At 49.6% G+C, this 19,996-nt stretch overlaps 2 protein-coding genes across 2 annotated transcripts; one reads left to right on the forward strand and one right to left on the reverse strand.

Moving 5' to 3' along the window:
- The first annotated feature begins 4,910 nt into the window (after positions 1-4,910).
- Positions 4,911-5,909, forward strand: LOC140911507 (olfactory receptor 52K2). Its single transcript, XM_073344757.2, has one exon. It carries the CDS (start codon positions 4,911-4,913, stop codon positions 5,907-5,909), a length of 999 nt encoding a protein of 332 aa, XP_073200858.2.
- A 7,792-nt stretch (positions 5,910-13,701) lies between these two features.
- LOC140912678 (olfactory receptor 52M1) lies at positions 13,702-14,682 on the reverse strand. The gene has a single exon (XM_073347525.2). The coding sequence runs from the start codon at positions 14,680-14,682 to the stop codon at positions 13,702-13,704; it is 981 nt and encodes a 326-aa protein (XP_073203626.2).
- Between the last annotated feature and the right edge of the window lie 5,314 nt (positions 14,683-19,996).

The following is a 19,996-nucleotide window of genomic DNA, read 5'->3' on the forward strand; positions in this document are numbered from 1 at the left end:
TTTTGATAAGTTAAATATGTGATGCCCTTTAAGTCTCTCACTGTCCGGCATTTTCTCCATCCTCCAACTATTTTTGTGGCTCTTTTCTGCGCCCACTCCAATTTTTCAACTTCCTTTCTGAAATGTGGACCCCAGAAGTGGACACAGTTGGTTCCACCAATGCCATGTGCAGAGGTAAAATCCTTCCCCTGCTCCAACTCACCACTCCCCTGTTTATGCATCTGTGATAAATATAAAGGGAAGAGTAACCACCTTTCTGCATAAAGTGCTATAAAATCCCTCCTGGAAAGAGACAAAATCCTTTCACCTGTAAAGGGTTAAGAAGCTAAGATAACCCCGCTGGCACCTGACTCAAAATGGCCAATGAGGGGACAAGATACTTTCAAAGCTGGAGGCGGGAGGGGGGGGGGAACAAAGGGTCTGTCTGTCTGTGAGATGATTTTGTAGGGAACAGATCAGGAATGCAGCCTTACAACTCCTGTAAAGTTAGTGAATAATCGAGCTAGAAAAGTGTTCGATTTTCTTTTGTTTAATGGCTGGTAAAATAAGCTGTGCTGGAGGGAATGTATATTCCTGTCTTTGTGTCTTTTTGTAACTAAGGTTTTGCCTAGAGGGATTCTCTGTGTTTTGAATCTGATTACCCTGTAAGGTATTTACCATCCTGATTTTACAGAGGTGATTCTTTTACCTTTTCTTTAATTAAAATTCTTCTTTTAAGAACCGGATTGATTTTTCATTGTTCTTAAGATCCAAGGGTTTTGGGTCTGTGTTCACCTGTACCAATTGGTGAGGATTCTTATCAAGCCTGGTGTAGGGCTTGGGGGGATATTCTGGGGGAAGACGTCTCCAAGTAAGGTCTTTCCCTGTTCTTTGTTTAAATGCTTGGTGGTGGCACATAGGGTTCAAGGCCAAGGCAAAGTTTGTACCTTGGGGAAGTTTTAACCAAAGCTGGTAAGAATAAGCCCAGGGGGTCTTTCATGAGGGTCCTCACATGTGTACCCTAGAGTTCAGAGTGGGGAAGGAACCTTGGCAGCATCCGAGGATCACATCAGCCCTTTTAGCCACAGCATCACACTGGGAGTTCACGATGAGTTGGTTTCCACAATGACTCCTAAATCCTTTTCAGGGCCTGTGACGTTATTGACTTGAACTGGGATCGTAGAGATCATTGTTGAAACCAAAGTCCTATAGTGGCACTAAATCCTGTATAAAAGGGGGTCAAATGAGGTGTCTAAGACAAGGTGCTGGTTTGGTGGTTAGGATGATGCTGTCTGTTTGCATGTAACATTTTTGTCGTTGAAGTTATGAACATTGGCTCTGTCCTGTCTGTGGTTCACACTTGTGCTGTGCTTCTGGGTGACACCGCAGACAAGTTGGTGTCAGCTCTGCCCAGCCTGCTGGATGGGCCATTAAGGACCATCAGCGACACAACTGACCCATTGAGAGAAGGCAGACACGCCTTGGTACTCAGCAAGGTGTGCAGGGACCTGCAGGGACCGAATGGCTGGGCAGCAGTTCTGCGGAAAAGGATCTAGGAGTGACAGTGGACGAGAAGCTGGATATGAGTCAACAGTGTGCCCTTGTTGCCAAGAAGGCCAATGGCATTTTGGGATGTATAAGTAGGGGTATTGCCAGCAGATCGAGGGACGTGATCGTTCCCCTCTATTCGACATTGGTGAGGCCTCATCTGGAGTACTGTGTCCAGTTTTGGGCCCCACACTACAAGAAGAATGTGGAAAAATTAGAAAGAGTCCAGCAGAGGGCAACAAAAATGATTAGGGGACTGGAACACATGAGTTATGAGGAGAGGCTGAGGGAGCTGGGATTGTTTAGTCTGCGGAAGAGAAGAATGAGGGGGGATTTGATAGCTGCTTTCAACTACCTGAAAGGGGGTTCCAGAGAGGATGGTTCTAGACTATTCTCAGTGGTGGAAGAGGACAGGACAAGGAGTAATGGTCTCAAGTTGCAGTGGGGGAGGTTTAGGTTGGATATTAGGAAAAACTTTTTCACTAAGAGGGTGGTGAAACACTGGAATGCGTTACCTAGGGAGGTGGTAGAATCTCCTTCCTTAGAAGTTTTTAAGGTCAGGCTTGACAAAGCCCTGGCTGGAATGATTTAGTTGGGGATTGGTCCTGCTTTGAGCAGGGGGTTGGACTAGATGACCTCCTGAGGTCCCTTCCAACCCTGATATTCTGTGATTCTATGATTCTATGGATTCTATTCTCTGAGGTGTTTCCAGGCCATGGAATGGGCAGCTTGTCTTTGGGACAAAGAAAGAGAGACCACATGGCAAGAGAATGTAACAACCTGCTGCAGCTCCTCCATCTTGTCTTCAGTCCTGCTTCTGACCTCTGGAGGGACTTTGCTTCAAACCAAAGCTTTGAACCAAGGACTGAAAGACCCATCCCAGCTGGGGATGTTCTCCGGAGACTTGATTTGAACCTGCCGTTTATTCCATCACTGCTGCAAGCCTGAACCAAGAACTTGGCCATTCCTGTATGTCATTGATTCCATTTCTCCAATTCTAGCTCTCATCTCTATCTTTTCCCTTTTATGACTAAACCTTTAGATTTTAGATTCGAAAGGTTTGACAACAGCGTGATTTGTGGGTAAGATCTGATTTGTATATTGACCTGGGTCTGGAGCTTGGTCCTTTGGGATCGAGAAAATCTTTTTCCTTTTACTGGGGTATTGGTTTTCATAACCATCTGTCCCCATAACGAGTGGCCCTGGTGGTGATACTGGGAAATTGGAGTGTCTAAGGAAGTTGCTTGTGTGACTTGTGGTTAGCCAGTGGGGTAAAACCAAAGTCTTCTCTGTCTGGCTGGTTGGGTTTGCCTTGGTGTGCACAGAAACCCCAGCCTGGGGCTGTAACTGCCCTGCTTTGAGCAATTTGTCCTGAATGGGCAACCTCAGCTGGGTCCCGCTAGAACCAGCCTCGTTACAGGGTCCCTGCGTCCATAATACGGTGCCCTAGTCTGTGGGTCGGGCCTGCATTGCCTGTTGTGAGGGAATAACTTTTCATGTGACAGTATTAAAACAGGTTTCAGAGTAGCAGCCGTGTTAGTCTGCATCCGCAAAAAGAACAGGAGGACTTGTGGCACCTTAGAGACTAACACATTTATCTGAGCATAAGCTTTCGTGAGCTGCAGCCCACTTCATCAGTGCCACAAGTCCTCCTTTTCTTTTTGTATTAAACCAGTTTGTTTGTGTGGGCCCAGCTCATCAAATGTTCCAGATCAGCCGGTGTGCCTGCCCTGGCCTCCTCAGTGGAACCACTCTGCCAATCTTTGGGTTGTCTGCAAAGTTTTTCTGCAGTGATTTTCTATTTCCTTCCAGATCAGTGATGAAAATATTCAATAGCATCGGGCTTAGAAACCTGCTAAAAACACCCCCGTTCACCCCAAGGACAACGCCAGTTTTTAATCCACTTTACAGGTGCTCTACTGACATTGCAGACTTTCATTTTTCATATGAGTGTTTTCCACGCTGAATCCAATGTCTCAGAGAAATTGAAGTTAATTGCATCTATGCAGTTCCCTTGATCAGCCAAACCTGCACTCTCCTTGAAGGATGAAATCGGTTTTATTTGACAAGACCTGACTTCCATAAACCATGTTGGTGACGAGCATTAATTATATTCCTTGACTTTTTTTGAACTAATCCCGGACCAGCTTTTCCAGTGTTTCCTGACCTTGTCAAATCTTTTTTTTTTAAATTCCCCCCCCCGCTTTTTTTTTAATACTTTTCATTTAACACAGAACTGTCCTGTATGTGCCCTTTTGTTTTGGCTCTGCTGCTGACAGGTCGTGTACTTCTACTCCCGAATGAAGTGTGTGGGCGATCGGTCAGTTTGTAACTCTGGTGTTCGTAACTCTACGGTTCTACTGTGGAGGCTTTTAAACATCCTCCTTGGCTGCTAATGGACTGGAGACTATTCCATCACCTCATGTGATAGGAGTACCTCCTACTGCCTCTTTCCCAGTGCAGAACAAACCTATTTCTTCAACACATCTATGTTTTCTGCAACATTAAGAAGTTTCCTTTCTCCCTCTAGGAATTGGCTTAAACCTTTCCTAGGATTTCTTTTGTTCTTAATATACTTAATAACCCCCTTTTTATTATCCTTAGTCCTGCCAAGCATGGAGTTTCCCCTGATGTCTTTATCGTTCCTTATCAGTTTTCATAACTTCCCATTTGTGTTGCCTGCTTCCTATTTTCCCTTTTTACCCATTTGTATCTGTTGCTTTTCCCCACATAACTGCTGCCTTCACTTTGCCACTGAACTCGGTTTTGAGCCAAAGTTCTCCACTTCCTAATTCTCCATCCCATTTCTTAGGCATCCAAACATTGTCTTTGATTTGGCCACTACTGTGAACAAGCAGGTGTTTTGTTGACCTGCTTTCATTGATGCCCAGGTCTTTTCCCTGAGGTGTGTCCCAGTTGGGATGTTTCTCCCTGGCACATGTCTTGGCAAAGGTTTGGGGTTTTTTTACGTGCTCAGATTTTGAGTAACCGGTTGAATGGGGACTCCCTACAGCATGGACTCTGTAGCCTGGCTTTCATTGTATTAAGGAACAATGATGGATAACCAGTATCCACTCTCGTGTTTCCTGCTGGTGCCTATTAAGGGTCCCCACAACAGGGCATGTAGAATTATTGACTCATGGAGCACCATCAACCATGGAATTGGCATTAGTAGGGCCAGTTGTTCATAATTCATTTATCTGACTAATGAAAATGTCATTTTTCAGTGTGTGAAGAGCGACCGATCTGCTCCCCCATGAGAACAGCCCCCAGTAGCGCATGTAGTGTCTCAAACTAACACTGTCTCTCCACCCAGGCATTTGTCCTGCGACCATCACCCTGGACCCTGGGCACACACAGGAAGTTGGGGGAACGTACGGTACATGCAGGAGACACTGTTCTGCCTCAGAGTTGGACACCTTCTCCCCTACGCCATGTCTGATTCCAACACAACCCACCTCACCAACCCCTCCACCTTCATCCTGCTGGGCATTCCTGGCCTGGAGATGGACCACGTCTGGATCTCCATCCCCTTCTGCACCATGTACATCATAGCCATGTTGGGGAACTTCACCACCCTGGTCATTGTGAAGACGGAGCCGAGCCTCCATGGGCCCATGTACTATTTCCTCTGCATGCTGGCTGTCAGCGACCTGGTCGTGTCCACATCCACCCTGCCCAAAATGCTGAGCATCTTCTGGTTCAATTCCAGGGAGATTGATTTCAGTGCCTGCCTCACCCAGATGTACTTCATTCATAGCTTCTTAGTGATGGACTCTGGGATCCTAGTGGCCATGGCTTTGGACCGCTATGTGGCCATCTGCCATCCCCTGAGACATTCCACCATCCTGACAAACTTTGTGGTGGGCAAGATTGGCCTGGCCGTGGTGCTGCGTGGTGGCATGCTCATACTGCCCTATCCCTTTCTGACAAGACAGTGGCCATACTGCAGAACCACCATCATCCCCAACACGTACTGCGAGCACATGGCTGTGGTGAAGCTGGCCTGTGCCGACACCCACATCAGTAATTACTACAGCCTCTCTGTGGCATTCTTGGTGACAGGTCTGGATGTGTTTTTTATTGCTGTGTCGTATATCCAGATTCTCAGGGCCATCTTCAGTCTCCCCACAAAGGACGCCCGGCTCAAGACTTTTGGGACCTGTGGCTCCCACCTATTTGTCATTTTAACCTCTTACATCCCAGCTCTCTTCTCCTCCCTCATGCACCGGTTTGGTAACAATGTGGCGGTACATTTCCATGTTCTCATGTCCAATGCGTACCTTCTAATGCCCCCCATGATGCACCCCATCATCTACGGGGTGAGGACCAAACAGATCCGGGACAGGTTGCTCCGGCTACTTACTCCTAAAGGAACCTAAAGTTTTCTCCTGGTGCTCTGGCTCTCAGACCCAGCTTCCTGCAGAGCTGGCTGGTGACATGGTGCTGGGCCCTCTTCCCTGAATCACTTGCCGGACAGTCAAAAAGGCAGTAAATGCTTTCCTGACCTTACTGTGCTGTGTCAGTGTGACAAACTGGGGAATAGGTCTATGTATCCACCCTTACCCCACCTCTTCTGCCAAGGTCCCGATCCTGCTTTGCCTCTTTCCCCCAAGGCCCTGCCTCTGTTGCTTGCTCCTCTATTCCCCTCCCCCTGTCACTTGCTGGAACATTTCCACCTCCCTCCCCTCACCACAGCTACAAGGGAGCATTTTCAGATTTTGTTGGGGGTGGCAACTTTAACCATGATTCCAAGGGGAACTTAAGGTCTTGAAAACTCTAGTTTGTTGGCAGATAACTTAGCAATTAGCTGACGGGAGCACTGTGTCTAATTCTGATGTAAAAGAAAGAAACTTAAATAAATATTAGACCCTCTCAGCTCTGATACTAACATGTTCAGACATCTTGTGCCAAGTCACTTAATGGACACTGGTTAGGTTTAAAATATTCATGTATATTCTTACTTTGTTACTACTCTGCAGAGAGAGAGACCTCATCAGGACTCCTGGGTTCTATCTCAGCTCTGGGAGGGAAGTTGGGGGGGCAGATACATCTGGGGTATCTATGAGAACATCAGAACGGCCCTACTGGGTCAGACCAATGGTCCATCTAACCCAGTGTCCTGTCTCCCGACAGTGGCCAATGCCAGGTACCCCAGAGGGAATGAACAGAACAGGGAATTACCAAGTGATCCATCCCCTGTCACCCACTCCCAGCTTCTGGCAAACAGAGGCTAGGGACACCGTCCCTGCCAATCCTGGATAATAGCTATTGATTGACCTATGCCCCAGGAAGTTATCTAGTTCTTATTGGATCCATGTTATAGTTTTGGCCTTCACAACATCCTGTGGCAAAGAGTTCCACAGGTTGACTGTGAGGAAATACTTCCTTTTGTTTGTTTTAAATCTGCTTCAGACTAATTCTATTGGGTGACCCCTAGTTCGTATGTTATAAGAAGGTGTAAATAACATTTCCTTGTTTACTTTCTCCATACCTCTCAGGATTTGAGAGACCTCTGTCATATCCCCCCTTAGTTGTCTCTTTTCCAAGCTGAAAAGTCCCAGTCTTATTAATCTCTCCTCATATGAAGCTGTCCCATACCCCTAATCATTTCCGTTGCCCTTCTCCGTTCCTTTCTGCACACAGCATTCAAGGTGTGGGGATTAATATAGAGGCAACATGATATTTTCTGTCTTAGTATCTCTCCCTTTCTTTATGATTCCCAACATTCTGTTTGTTTGCTTGATTGCCACTGCACTTTGAGGAGATGTTTTAACCCTATTCACTCCCCTTAGATTGTATGAACTCTCTGGAGCCTGATATCTCTGGGCTTTTCCTGAACTCTTCGCTCATGCTCCTTGTACCGAGGGGCAGTGCAGTGGTATTTATAGAATGGAATATGAAAAATAAAGACTAATAAAGTGGCAAGGATGAAACATGTATTGGGGTTGGATTCCACGTAGGAGGTCGTGTTTCACGTCGGCATTCCAATTCCACGGGCGGTTGTCACGGCGCTTGTGGGACCAGAGCTGTGTTCGGGGCATGCTGCAGTGCAGAGCAAAGGTGAAGGAGACAAGCCCCCCACAACTGCCATTTTTACGGGCTGTGCAGAGCGGAAAGGAGCCCAGACCTATTCTCTGACCCTCACGCCCACGTTGCATTGGGTCTGTCGAGCAGGTGAGCTCCCCAGCAGGAGAGGGTACCTGTGAATCCTGAGAGGGAAGTGTCTTCCCTGGGAATCCCCCTCCGGTAGCCGTGCCCCACACCGCTCTCAGCCCAGCATCTGCAGCAGCGTCCCACGCCGAGGGCCGACACTGGGGTGCGCACCGTTTAGAACACAGCTCTGTGAACCCCGGGGGGTTCGCTCAGCTTCGGGCGGAGACGTGGCATCTGAGTGGAAACAGGCCGGTGACTTGAGACACACTCGCCAATGTCTCTCTTCCCCGGCCGCGCTTCTGCGCTATTTATCCAGCGTTATGAGAAAACAATAATTAAGGGACCTTCCCAAAGGGAAGTGAGAACTCTGGGGCTCTGTGCTGAGTCACAGAGGAATTGGCTGCTCTGTGCATTTGTGTATATTTAAAAATTATGCTTGATTAGGAAGAAAACTGGGGATAAGACCTGTGTCTCCATGGGGTCTGATACCCTGTAAATGCGCAGGGTGGAGGGGTAGAGAGTAGACAGACAGATCTGGAGACAGATGGCTGAGGGGAGACACAAGCACTCTCTGCAGACACACGGGGCTGTCGCTAAGGGACCAGAGATCAGTCATTCTCATCAGTAACGATCATCAGACTGTGCAGCACCTTTCACTGAAGGATCCTGAAAACACCTAGCAAAGGAAAGTCCTGTGAACGTATCCTCAGTGTACAGATAGGTAAACTGAGGCATGGGGAGAGCTGACTTAGCCAAGGTCTCACAGAGATTGAGTGGCGGGATGACAGACAGAACCCAGGAGTCCTGACTTCTTTACTGCAACCACGGTCTCTCTGGCATGCCAAGAGGGAGATGGACTCCCACTCTGGCCGGGGCTGTTCGTTGGGTGGGATGCAGAGGAATGGCTGGAAGAAGGAGCCTGATTGCAATAGCTGAACTCTCTGCCTGCTCACCTGGCTCACTGGGGGTATTTGTCTGGTGCAGAGCACCTGGGTTTTTAAGCACTGGAATGAGACTGAACAAATTCTCCTGTCCGAACCCAACAGGGGCGCCATGTTCACCTTTCAATGTGGCTGCAGACAAAGGCCGTAGGCTTTTAGGCCTTACAACATAGCTAGAGGCCGTATCCTATGGCTACAGGAAAAGGGTCTGATCCTTTCAGTACGTCCAGGCCCCAGAGATCCCCATGACTGACCCCGTCGTACCCCAGGTATGGCCTGGTCCCAGGGGGTCCCCAGGAGCTGCCCCAGGTACGACTGGCCCCCAGGGGTCCCCGGGAGCTGCCCCGTTCTGCCCTAGGTCCATCCAGGGTCATCAGACACTGTAACATTCCCACTGGCGACAAGGGCCAGAGCTGCTGGATGACGTCTGTCCCAGGGCCCCTCCCTGGCACGGTCTCTCTGCTCTGCATGCAGGAAAAGGGCCTGATCCTTCCACCTCGCTGGAGAAACCGAGGCTCCTGGAGGGTCCGGCAGCAGATGAGCCGGGTTTGAGGAAGGCAGCGGCGCCGAATTGCGTTTGTGGATCTAGCCCTGGCCGCCTTTCTGGACGATGCTTTAGTCAAGCACAAGTTACGGTTGGTCAAAGCCAGGGGGGCTGGCTGGCGACGCTTGGAGGAAAAAGCCAAGTTCCTGGACACTCACCTCTCACTTTCAAAAACTTTCCCCTCTTCTCTTTGTACAAGGAGCAGGCTCCCTGGGGCAAAACAGGTTTTTATCTGCTCTCTACCCGTCCTCCAGTGTCCCAGCTGCTTGCCCTGCTCGAAGCCGGGCAACGCCCCTTCCTTCGGAGGCGAGAAGCTGTAGCAGCGTCCTGGGAGGAGACCCTGGTGTGGTGCTGTAGGACTGAATACAGCCATTTTTGCCAAGTATGATTATCCTGTTTCTATGCATGTATCAGCTTTGTGTCTGAAGTCATTACTGACAATCTACGGGTATCTTACACCTTCACCTCTGCGGCCAGGACGAGAAGCCATGGGCTTAAATTGCAGCAAGGGAGGTGTAGGCTGGAGATTAGGAAAGACTTCCTAGATGTCAGGGTGGCTAAGCCCTGGAACGAATTGCCCAGGGAGGTTGTGGAATCTCCATCGCTGGAGGTTTTCAAGAACAGGTTGGACACACACCTGTCAGGGCTGGTCTAGGTGGTGCTGGTCCTGCCATGAGGGCAGGGGACTGGACTAGATGACCTCTGGAGGTCCCTTCCAGTTCTATGATTCTGTGTGTTGTGTACCTGGGTAGCACCCCTCAGGTGGCTAAGGCGGTACGTTGGTGGCCCTTTGAGGACACTTAGTGATCACAAAGGGCCACAGAAGAAAGGCGCCTCTGCAAGAATATGGGAAATGGCTGATCCTGTGAGTCATCAGAGCATGTAAGGACCTGGGATATGCTCACGTGACCCTGGACTCATCTCATCTTCTCTGCACTGGCTTTCCAACAAGGAAGCTCTGAACAAGGTCTGGTGACCGCAGCCTGCTTGTGTAATTTCTAGAGAGGCTTTTGCAAGCTCGCAGTGCATTCCATCACTGCGATGAAAGTCACCTCTGAACACTGAAAAACCACTTGGATGTATCTGATCTATTAACCATTTGTAACTCTTCTTCTTTTCTTTTACTATTTAACCTTGAGTGTCTCTTGAGATTAGGACGCTAAAGGTGGTGAAATAGATTGTCACTGAGTACTCACCGTGGGGTCCAGAGTCCGGGTGGTGAGCCAAGGGCTGGGATGGGTCAGGACACTGCATTTTTGGCTTCTAGTTAACCAGTGTGGTGAGACAGATGTTTGCGTTTGTTCCTGGTTTGGTATAATCTAAGGATAGAACCACCAGCCGTCTGGGCTGAGTCAGCCCCATTTCTCAGCAGTTTGTTCTGAATTTGGTAAGCTCGGCTGTGTCCCACTGAGGCGCGGTGACACATGGACACCGCTGACAGGTGCTTCACAGAGTCTTGCTCACTGCTCCCAGGAGCTATCCCCCTCTTACAGATGGGGAAACTGAGGCAGCATGAAAGGAAGTGTCTTGAGCCAAGAATATAGCCCACTGTCACCCACTGACATCACTGGAGTATTTGGCCCAAGTTATTTAATTGGAGATGAAGCATCAGCAGAGACCAGTGAGCTGGGAGGGAAGGTGACTATTTACCAGGTTCGTGTTCTGCTAGCCAAGGGCCGTAATGAGCTGCACACGGCACGGCCTTGGTTCGTTGCCGCACACGGTTGGGCTGTACGCGCTGTGCAGCGTTCCCGGCGACGTGCCGTCCCTGGTAAACAAGCAAGAGGGGACTGAAAACTGAGCTGTGTGGAAACCTGCTTTGTGGCCACAGTTTCTTTAATGAATTCCTCCCGTTTAAGGACTGCAGCTCCACTGACCACGAGACACAAATAGCCTGAGTGTGTCTAATACAGCGCAGGGGAGCAATGCCAGTTCATGGCCAGAGCAGTGGTGCTGGGGGTGTGGCGGTGTCGGGACTCCCAGTTCCTCTTCTCAGCTCTGCCACCGACTCCTTGGGTGTCCTTGGGTGAATCACTTTACCTCTGCAGGACTCAGTCCATCCATGACACGGGGATAACGCTGCCTAGCAGCCTAGCTACAGAGCTTCTAAATGTAGTGATCAAAAGCGTCATGTAGAGGAGACGTTAGACTCAGCTTCCCTGTCCAGCTTCAGCCCCTGGGCAACGCGTGCCCTGCAGTTCCAGACAAGGTGTCCGTATACATGTGTCAATAGGCGGCTAATGTCAGCTGGGCAGTTTATCTCCTGCCCTGTGAGCTATCGAAGCCATCCCACCTCTGCCCAGCATCCCGTCTTCCCAGCTAATGCGGGGCTGATCCTTCTGCCTCTCTCGGCTCTTGTCCTCCCAGCTTCAAAGCTGATCCCTTGCCCTGCTCCCGAGGCCTGGCTCAGGCCAAAGGGCTCCCAGCCCATCCCCTTTGCAGGGACCCTGCCTTCTACAGGCCCCCAGCTGGGAGGAACACAAGGGAGCTGAAAGCTAAGGAAATGGGCCACACAATGGTCTCTCCCTCAGGACCTTGTAGCTGAGCTTCAGGGCTCACAAGCTGTGTGATGCACAACCTCGTCTGCCTGCCACACAGCCCTCCTCCCACCCCTCAGCTGCTTTTATACGGCTTCCTGGCTTCCCGCACCGATCCCGACTGGCCTGTCGGCCCCAGCGCGGCATCCTCGCTGCACTCACTGCGGGCTCCTTGCCAGGCTGCAGCAGCTCCCGTCCCAGCCCCGGAGCAGATGGATCCCAACTGCGGGGCGGGGAGGTGGAGGTGACCCAGCGAGTGACGGGGAGGGGAGAACAAGAGCGAGCAGCAGCAGTGGGCATTTGGGGCAAGAGGCAGAAAGGGAGTGGGGCAAAGAGGCAGGAGGTGGAGCAGGGGCTGTGGTCTGGAGGGAAGATGTGTACCAGAGGCATGGCCTTGGGGGGAGAAGCGGGGGAAAAGGCAGGGATCCAAGGGTCATGGTGGTTAGTTCTCTGAAAACATCCACTCAATGGGCAGCGGCTGTCAAAGAAGCGAACAGACTATTGGGAATCACTGAGTACAAGGAAAGGGAGAGAAAATAAGGCGGAAAATATCAGATTGACTCTCTAGAAATCCCTGGTACACCCACATCTTGAATACTGCGCGCAAATGTGGTCGCCCCATCTCAAAAAAGATTTATTGGCATTGGAAAAGGTTCAAAAAAGGGCAATAAAATCATTAGGGGGCTGGAACAGCTTTCATATGAGGAGAGGTTAATAAGACTGGGACTTTTCAGCTTGGAAAAGAGGCGACTAAGGGGGGATATGAGAGAAGTCTATAAAATCATGACTGGTGTGAAGAAAGGAAATGAGGAAATGGTATTTACTCCTTCACATAACACAAGAACTAGGGGTCACCAAATGAAATTAATAGGCAAGAGTTTAAAACAAAGAAAAGGAAGTATTTCTTCACACAACACACAGCCAATCTGTGGAACTCCTTGCCAGAGCATGTTGTGAAGGTCCATCAATGGCCAAGATGGGAAGGGATGGTGTCTGTTTGCCAGCAGCTGGAAATGGGTGACGGGGGATGGATCACCTGATGGTTGCCTGTTCTCTTCATTCCCTCTGGGGCACCTGGCACTGGCCACTGTCGGAAGACAGGACACTGGGCGAGATGGATCCTTGATCTGACCCAGTCTGGCCATTCTTATGTTCTTACATTTGCAGAGGTCCAGTGATCAGGAATTAGAAGGGTGGCAAACCAATGAGTTCTACACCGCCCGACTCCCCAGTTTGTCGCAGTGACACAGCACAGTAAGGTCAGGAAAGGGTCTAATGCGGGGGGGTGGGGGGTGTTGGATAAGGGGCGGGAGGTCCCGGGGGCAGTCAGGAGAGAGGGGCAGTTGGATGGGGTGGAGGTTCTGGGGGGCGCCGTCAGGGGATGGGGAACAGGGGGGTTGGATATGTGTGGGAGTCCTGGGGGGCCAGTCAGGGGATAGGGTATGGATAGGGGTTCAGGAAAGTCAGGGGACAGGGAGCAGGGGGATTGGATAGGGGGTGGGGTCCCAGAGCGGCAGTTAGGGGTGGGGGGTCCTGGGAGGGGGCGGTGAGGGGACAAGAAGCGGCGGGGGTGGATGCGTGGGGGCTTCTGAGGGGGCCAGTCAGGGGGCAGGGTGTGGATGGGGGTCAGGAATGTCAGGGGAGAGGGAGCAGGGGGGATTGGATAGGGGGTGGGGTCCCAGAGCGGCAGTTAGGGGTGGGGGGTCCTGGGAGGGGGCGGTGAGGGGACAAGGAGCGGGGGGGTGGATGGGTGGGGGCTTCTGAGGGGATCAATCAGGGGTTAGGAAGTGGGAGGGGGCGAATAGGGGACGGGGCCAAGCTGTTTGGGGGGGGGGCACAGCCTTCCCTACCCGGCCGTCCCTACAGTTTTGCAAGCCCAATGGGGCCCTTTTGCCAAAAGTTTGCCCACCCCTGGTCTAATGTCTCTCTGACCGCTCAGAAAGTGATTCAGGGATGAGAGCACAGAACCAAGTCACCAGCCAGCTCTGCACGGAGCTCAGTCTGAGAAGCAGAGCACCAGGAAAAAACTTGAAATCCCTTTATGAGTGAAGAGCCGGAGTAGCCTGCCCCGGATCTGTTTGGTCCTCACCCCGTAGATGATGGGGTTGAGTGTGGGGGGCACCAGGAGGTACATGTTGGCAACGAGAATGTGGAAATGCAGGGGCACATTTTGGCCAAACCGGTGTGTAAGGGAGGAGAAGAGACCTGGGATGTAAAAGGTTAAGATGGCACAGAGGTGGGAGGTGCAGGTCCCCAAAGCCTTGAGCCGGGCGTCCTTCGTGGGGAGGCTGAAGATGGCCCTGAGGATCTGGATATAGGACACAGCGATAAAAATCATATCCAGACCCCTCACACAGAGTACTACAAAGAGGCCGTAGTAACTACTGACGCGGGTGTCGCCACAGGCCAGCTTCACCACGGCTATATGTGCGCAGTACGAGTGGGGGATGATGTTAGTTCTGCAATATGGCCACTGCCTTGCCAGGAGGAGAAAGGGCAGTATGACCATGCCGCCACGGAGCACCACGGCCAGTCCAATCTTGGCCACCACGAGGTTTGTCAGGATGGTGGAATGTCTCAGGGGATCACAGATGGCCACGTAGCGATCATATGCCATGGCCACGAAGATCCCAGACTCCATCACTGAGAAGCAGTGAAGGAAGTACATCTGGGTGAGGCAGGAACTGAAATCGATCTCCCTGGAATTGAACCAGAAGATGCTCAGCATTTTGGGCAGGGTGGATGTAGACAGGACCAGGTCGGTGACGGCCAGCATGCAGAGGAAATAGTACATGGGCCCATGGAGGCTTGGTTCTGTCTTGACGATGAACAGGATGATGAAGTTTCCCAAGACGGCTATGATGTACATGGTGGAGAAGGGGATGGAGATCCAGACATGGGCCGCCTCTAGGCCAGGAATGCCCAGCAGGATGAAGGTGGAGGGGTTGGTGAAGTCGGTTTTGTTGGAATCTGACATGGAGTAAGGGAGAAGGTGTTCAACTCTGAGGCGTTCCCAGGGCCCAGGGTGATGTTTGCAGTACAAATGCCTGGATGGAGAGAAAATGTTAATATGAGCCACTACGTGCCTGACTGGATACTTTCCCCATGGTGAAGCTGATTGGTCGCTGGAGCAGCTCTCGGGGGCAGCTTGCAGAGCAGAAAGTAAAGGAGGACTTGTGGCATCTTAGAGACTAACAAATTTATTTGAGCATAAGCTTTCGTGAGCTACAGCTCACTTCATCGGATGCATTCAGTGGAAAGTACAGTGGGGAGATTTATACACAGAGAACATGAAACAATGGGTGTTACCGTACACACTGTAACGAGAGGGATCAGGTAAGGTGAGCTATTAGAAGCAGGGGAGCGTATCGGGGGGGAACCTTTTGTAGTGATAACCAAGGTGGGCTATTTCCAGCCATTGACAAGAAACGTCGGAGGAACAGTGGGGGGCGAGGAGCGGGAATAAACATGGGGAAATAATTTGATTTTGTGTAATGACACATCCGCTCCCAGTCTTTATTCAAGCCTAAGTTAATTGTATTCAGTTTGCAAATTAATTCCAATTCAGCAGTCTCTCATTGCAGTCTGTTTTTGAAGTATTTTTGTTGAAGAATTGCCACTTTTAGGTCTGTAATCGAGTAACCAAAGAGATTGAAGTGTTCTCTGACTGGTTTTTGACTGTGATAATTCTTGATGTCTGATTTGTGTCCATTTACTCTTTTATGTAGAGACTTCCTACAAGCCATTACCCTCTGATCCCGGTGAGGGTTATCAAAAGAAACTACACCAGCTGCTCAAGAAACTCCGAGAAAAAGCACAAGAACAAATCCTCACAGACACGCCCCTGGAACCCCGACCTGGGATATTCTATCTACTACCCAAGATCCATAAACCTGGAAATCCTGGACACCCCATCATCTCAGGCATTGGCACCCTGACAGCAGGATTGTCTGGCTATGTAGACTCCCTCTTCAGGCCTTACGCTACCAGCACTCCCAGCTACCTTCGAGACACCACTGACTTCCTGAGGAAACTACAATCCATCGGTGATCTTCCTGATAACACCATCCTGGCCACTATGGATGTAGAAGCCCTCTACACCAACATTCCACACAAAGATGGACTACAAGCCGTCAGGAACAGTATCCCCGATACTGTCACGGCTAACCTGGTGGCTGCACTTTGTGACTTTGTCCTCACCCACAACTATTTCACATTTGGGGACAATGTATACCTTCAGATCAGCGGCACTGCGATGGGTACCCGCATGGCCCCACAGTATGCCAACATTTTTATGGCTGACTTAGAACAACGCTTCCTCAGCTCTCGTCCCCTAACGCCCCTACTCTACTTGTGCTACATTGATGACATCTTCATCATCTGGACTCATGGCAAAGAAGCCCTTGAGGAATTCCACCATGATTTCAACAATTTCCATCCTACCATCAACCTCAGCCTGAACCAGTCTACACAAGAGATCCACTTCCTGGACGCTACGGTGCTAATAAGCGATGGTCACATAAACACCGCCCTATACCGGAAACCTACTGACCGCTATTCCTACCTACATGTCTCCAGCTTTCACCCTGACCACACCACACGATTCACTGTCTACAGCCAAGCTCTGCGATACAACCGCATTTGCTCCAACCCCTCAGACAAACACCTACAAGATCTCTATCAAGCGTTCTTACAACTACAATACCCACCTGCTGAAGTGAAGAAACAGATTGACAGAGCCAGAAGAGTTCCCAGAAGTCACCTACTACAGGACAGGCCCAACGAAGAAAATAACAGAACGTCACTAGCCATCACCTTCAGCCCCCAACTCAAAACTCTCCAGTGCATCATCAAGGCTCTACAACCTATCCTGAAGGACGGCCCATCAGTCTCACAGATCTTGGGAGACAGGCCAGTCCTTGCCTACAGACAGCCCCCCAACCTGAAGCAAATACTCACCAGCAACCACACACCACACAACAGAACCACTAACCCAGGAACCTATCCTTGCAACAAAGCCCGTTGCCAACTGTGCCCACATATCTATTCAGGGGACACTATCATAGGGCCTAATCACATCAGCCACACTATCAGAGGCTCATTCACCCGCACATCTACCAATGTGATCTATGCCATCATATGCCAGCAATGCCCCTCTGCCATGTACATTGGTCAAACTGGACAGTCCCTACGTAAAAGAATAAATGGACACAAATCAGACGTCAAGAATTATAACGTTCAAAAACCGGTCGGAGAACACTTCAATCTCTTTGGTCACTTGATTACAGACCTAAAAGTGGCAATTCTTCAACAAAAAAACTTCAGAAACAGACTGCAACGAGAGACTGCTGAATTGGAATTAATTTGCAAACTGGATACAATTAACTTAGGCTTGAATAAAGACTGGGAGTGGATGTGTCATTACACAGAGTAAAACTATCTCCCCAGGTTTATTGCCCCTCCTCGCCCCCCACTGTTCTTCAGATGTTTCTTGTCAACTGCTGGAAATGGCCCACCTTGATTATCACTACAAAAGGTTCCCCCTGCCCCCCCCCATTCTCCTGCTGGTAATAGCTCATCTTACCTGATCAGCTGGTGATTGATCCTGCTTTGAGCAGGGGGTTGGACTAGGTGACCTCCTGAGGTCCCTTCCAACCCTGATATTCCCGGATTCTATGATCACTCTGGTTACAGGGTGTATGGTGACACCCATTGTTTCATGTTCTCTGTGTATATAAATCTCCCCACTGTATTTTCCACTGAATGCATCCGATGAAGTGAGCTGTAGCTCACGAAAGCTTATGCTCAAATAAATTGGTTAGTCTCTAAGGTGCCACAAGTCCTCCTGTTCTTTTTGTGGATACAGACTAACACGGCTGCTCCTCTGAAACCTGGCAGAGCAGAGATATTCATGGGATGGCTGGTGGAGCGGAGCGGAGCCCACGGAGAGGTGGGGCAATCGGCTTTGGACCACGTAAGGTGCCTCTTAACCCCCCATCTCCACCCAGGGTGGGAGGTAAAACTCTGCAGATAAACTTTCAAATTCTGACCGCTCCACTGACCAGGGACAGAGACTTTTGGGTTTTTGGACTTTTGGGACTCTGGGTGACTTTTGGGTTGCTGGACTCAAGAACCAAAGGGAAAGGAAACAGCCCAGCTTGCTTGGGGTGGGCTTTTGCGAATGGCTTGTGTTATGAATATTGTTTGTGGTGTCTTCCCAACATAATACCACGTTGTTTCTCTCTGTTATTAAAAGGCGTTTGCTACACTCAGATGCTGTGCTTGCGAGAGGGGAAGTATTGGCTCTTGGAGGCACCCAGCGGGGGTGGTATAGATTTGTCGCAGGTCACTGGGTGGGGGCTCGAGCCGGTTTTGCATTGTGTTATTGGAATGGAACCCCTAAATACTGAACCCGGCCCTTGTTGCTGCCAGCTCTGACGGGCAGAAGGGTTACAGAAACACCAGAAACATAAACTATTAAAAATTAAAGGGAAAGTTTTTGAAAAAGGATTTGAGAAGGTTAGGAAAAAATGGAAAATCTGGCATGGGATTAGTTAACAAAAAGTCTAGGAATATAATTAATGCAAGTCCCCAACAGGGTTATGGAAACAGGTCTTGCCAAAAAAGTGTATCCTTTAATGACTGTACACGTTTGGTTGACCAAGGGAACTGCACATGTACAATAGACTTCGATGTCTCTGAGGCATTTGATGTAGTCGGGGAAAACAGTCAGATAAAAACACTCTCCAATATCAGTAGAGCAGACGTAAAATAGGCTCAAAACTGGCTAACTGACAGATCTCAGGAAGCAGTTGTCAATGGGGCGTTGCAGGGAATGGGGGTGATTCTAGTGCAGTTCTGCAGGGATGAGTTCTAGGCCCAATGCTATTCAATATTTTCATCAATGATATGGAAGCAAATAGAAAATCACTGTAGATAAAATAGCAGAGGACCCAAAACTGGCAGAGTGGTTACAATGAGGCAGCCAGGGCAGACACAAATGTTTTAATACAGTCAAATGCAAAGTTATCACCTTGGAAAAGGGAACGCAGGCCCGACCTACACACTCGATCACTGTATTCTGGAATTGAGGGACCCTGAAAAGGATTTAGGGGTCACTGTGGATAACCAACTCATTGTAGTGGTGAGTTGGAGGAGGAGAAGGAATTTACCTCTGCATATGGAATTGGTGAAACCGAATGCATCCAGTTCCGGGGTGCACATTTCAAAATTTGAAAATTTGGAGAATGTGCAGAAAAGAGCCACAAAAAAGATTGGAGGCTGCAGAAAATGCAGGCCAGTGAGAGACTTAAAGAGCTTCATCTGTTTGGAAGTGGTGGGTTCCCCAAGTCCCCATGTCTTCAGATCCAGACCGGATGCTTTTTTGGAAGATCTGCTTGAGGGCCTGTCTACACTTAAAATGCTAGTGCGGCGCTGCCATAGCTCTTCAGTGAAGACACTACTTATCCGGCAGCATAGGTAATCCACCTCCCTGAGAGGCGGTAGCTAGGTTGACTTCATGGTGGGGTCTACACCGGGGTTAGGCTGATATAGCTACATGTCTCGGGGGAGCGGATTTATTGGCTATTGCAAAAAAAAAAATTACAGTTTTAGGTTGCGTTAACAGCATGCAAGTCACCGCAGATGATAATATTCCTTTACTCAGTGCTCGTTAGGCTTCAGCTGGAGTACTGTGTCCAGTTTCGGTCACCAATGTATAGGAAGGATCCAGAGGAATTGGAAAGGATCCAAAGGCGAGAGACAAAGATAATCAAAAGGGTGGAATGCAAGCCACACGAGCCAAGGCTGAAGGAACTGGATATGTTTAGTTTGGAAAAGGAGAGACTGAGCAGGGCCATGATGGAGGTCTTCAGATATTTGAAAGGTTGCCATAAAAAAAAAGTTGGAGAAAAGTTGTTCTGTCTGGCCACAGAGGTGGAAAAAGAGTCAGTGGGTTCAAACTACAGCAGAGCAGGTTTAGATGAAATCTCAGGAAAAACTTCCTAACTGTAAAACCAGGAGGACAATGGAACAGATGTGGAAGCTCCTTTTCTAGAAGTTTCCAAAGAAGTTGGATACTCATCTGTCCTGGATGGTTTAGATGCAACAAATCCTGCATCTTGGCAGGGGGTTAGACTAGCTGACCCTTGCGGTCCCTTCTCACCCTGTGGCTCTATGATGTGAAATTGTACTGTAGACCAGGTCTTAGTCAAACCCAAGTCTTTGGCCTCAATACAGGGGAAAGTGGATGAAAAGTAACACCTTGTATGATACAGGAGGCAATAGGGAAT

Source organism: Lepidochelys kempii, chromosome 1, assembly GCF_965140285.1.
Source record: "Lepidochelys kempii isolate rLepKem1 chromosome 1, rLepKem1.hap1, whole genome shotgun sequence".
Lineage (NCBI taxonomy): Eukaryota > Metazoa > Chordata > Testudines > Cheloniidae > Lepidochelys > Lepidochelys kempii.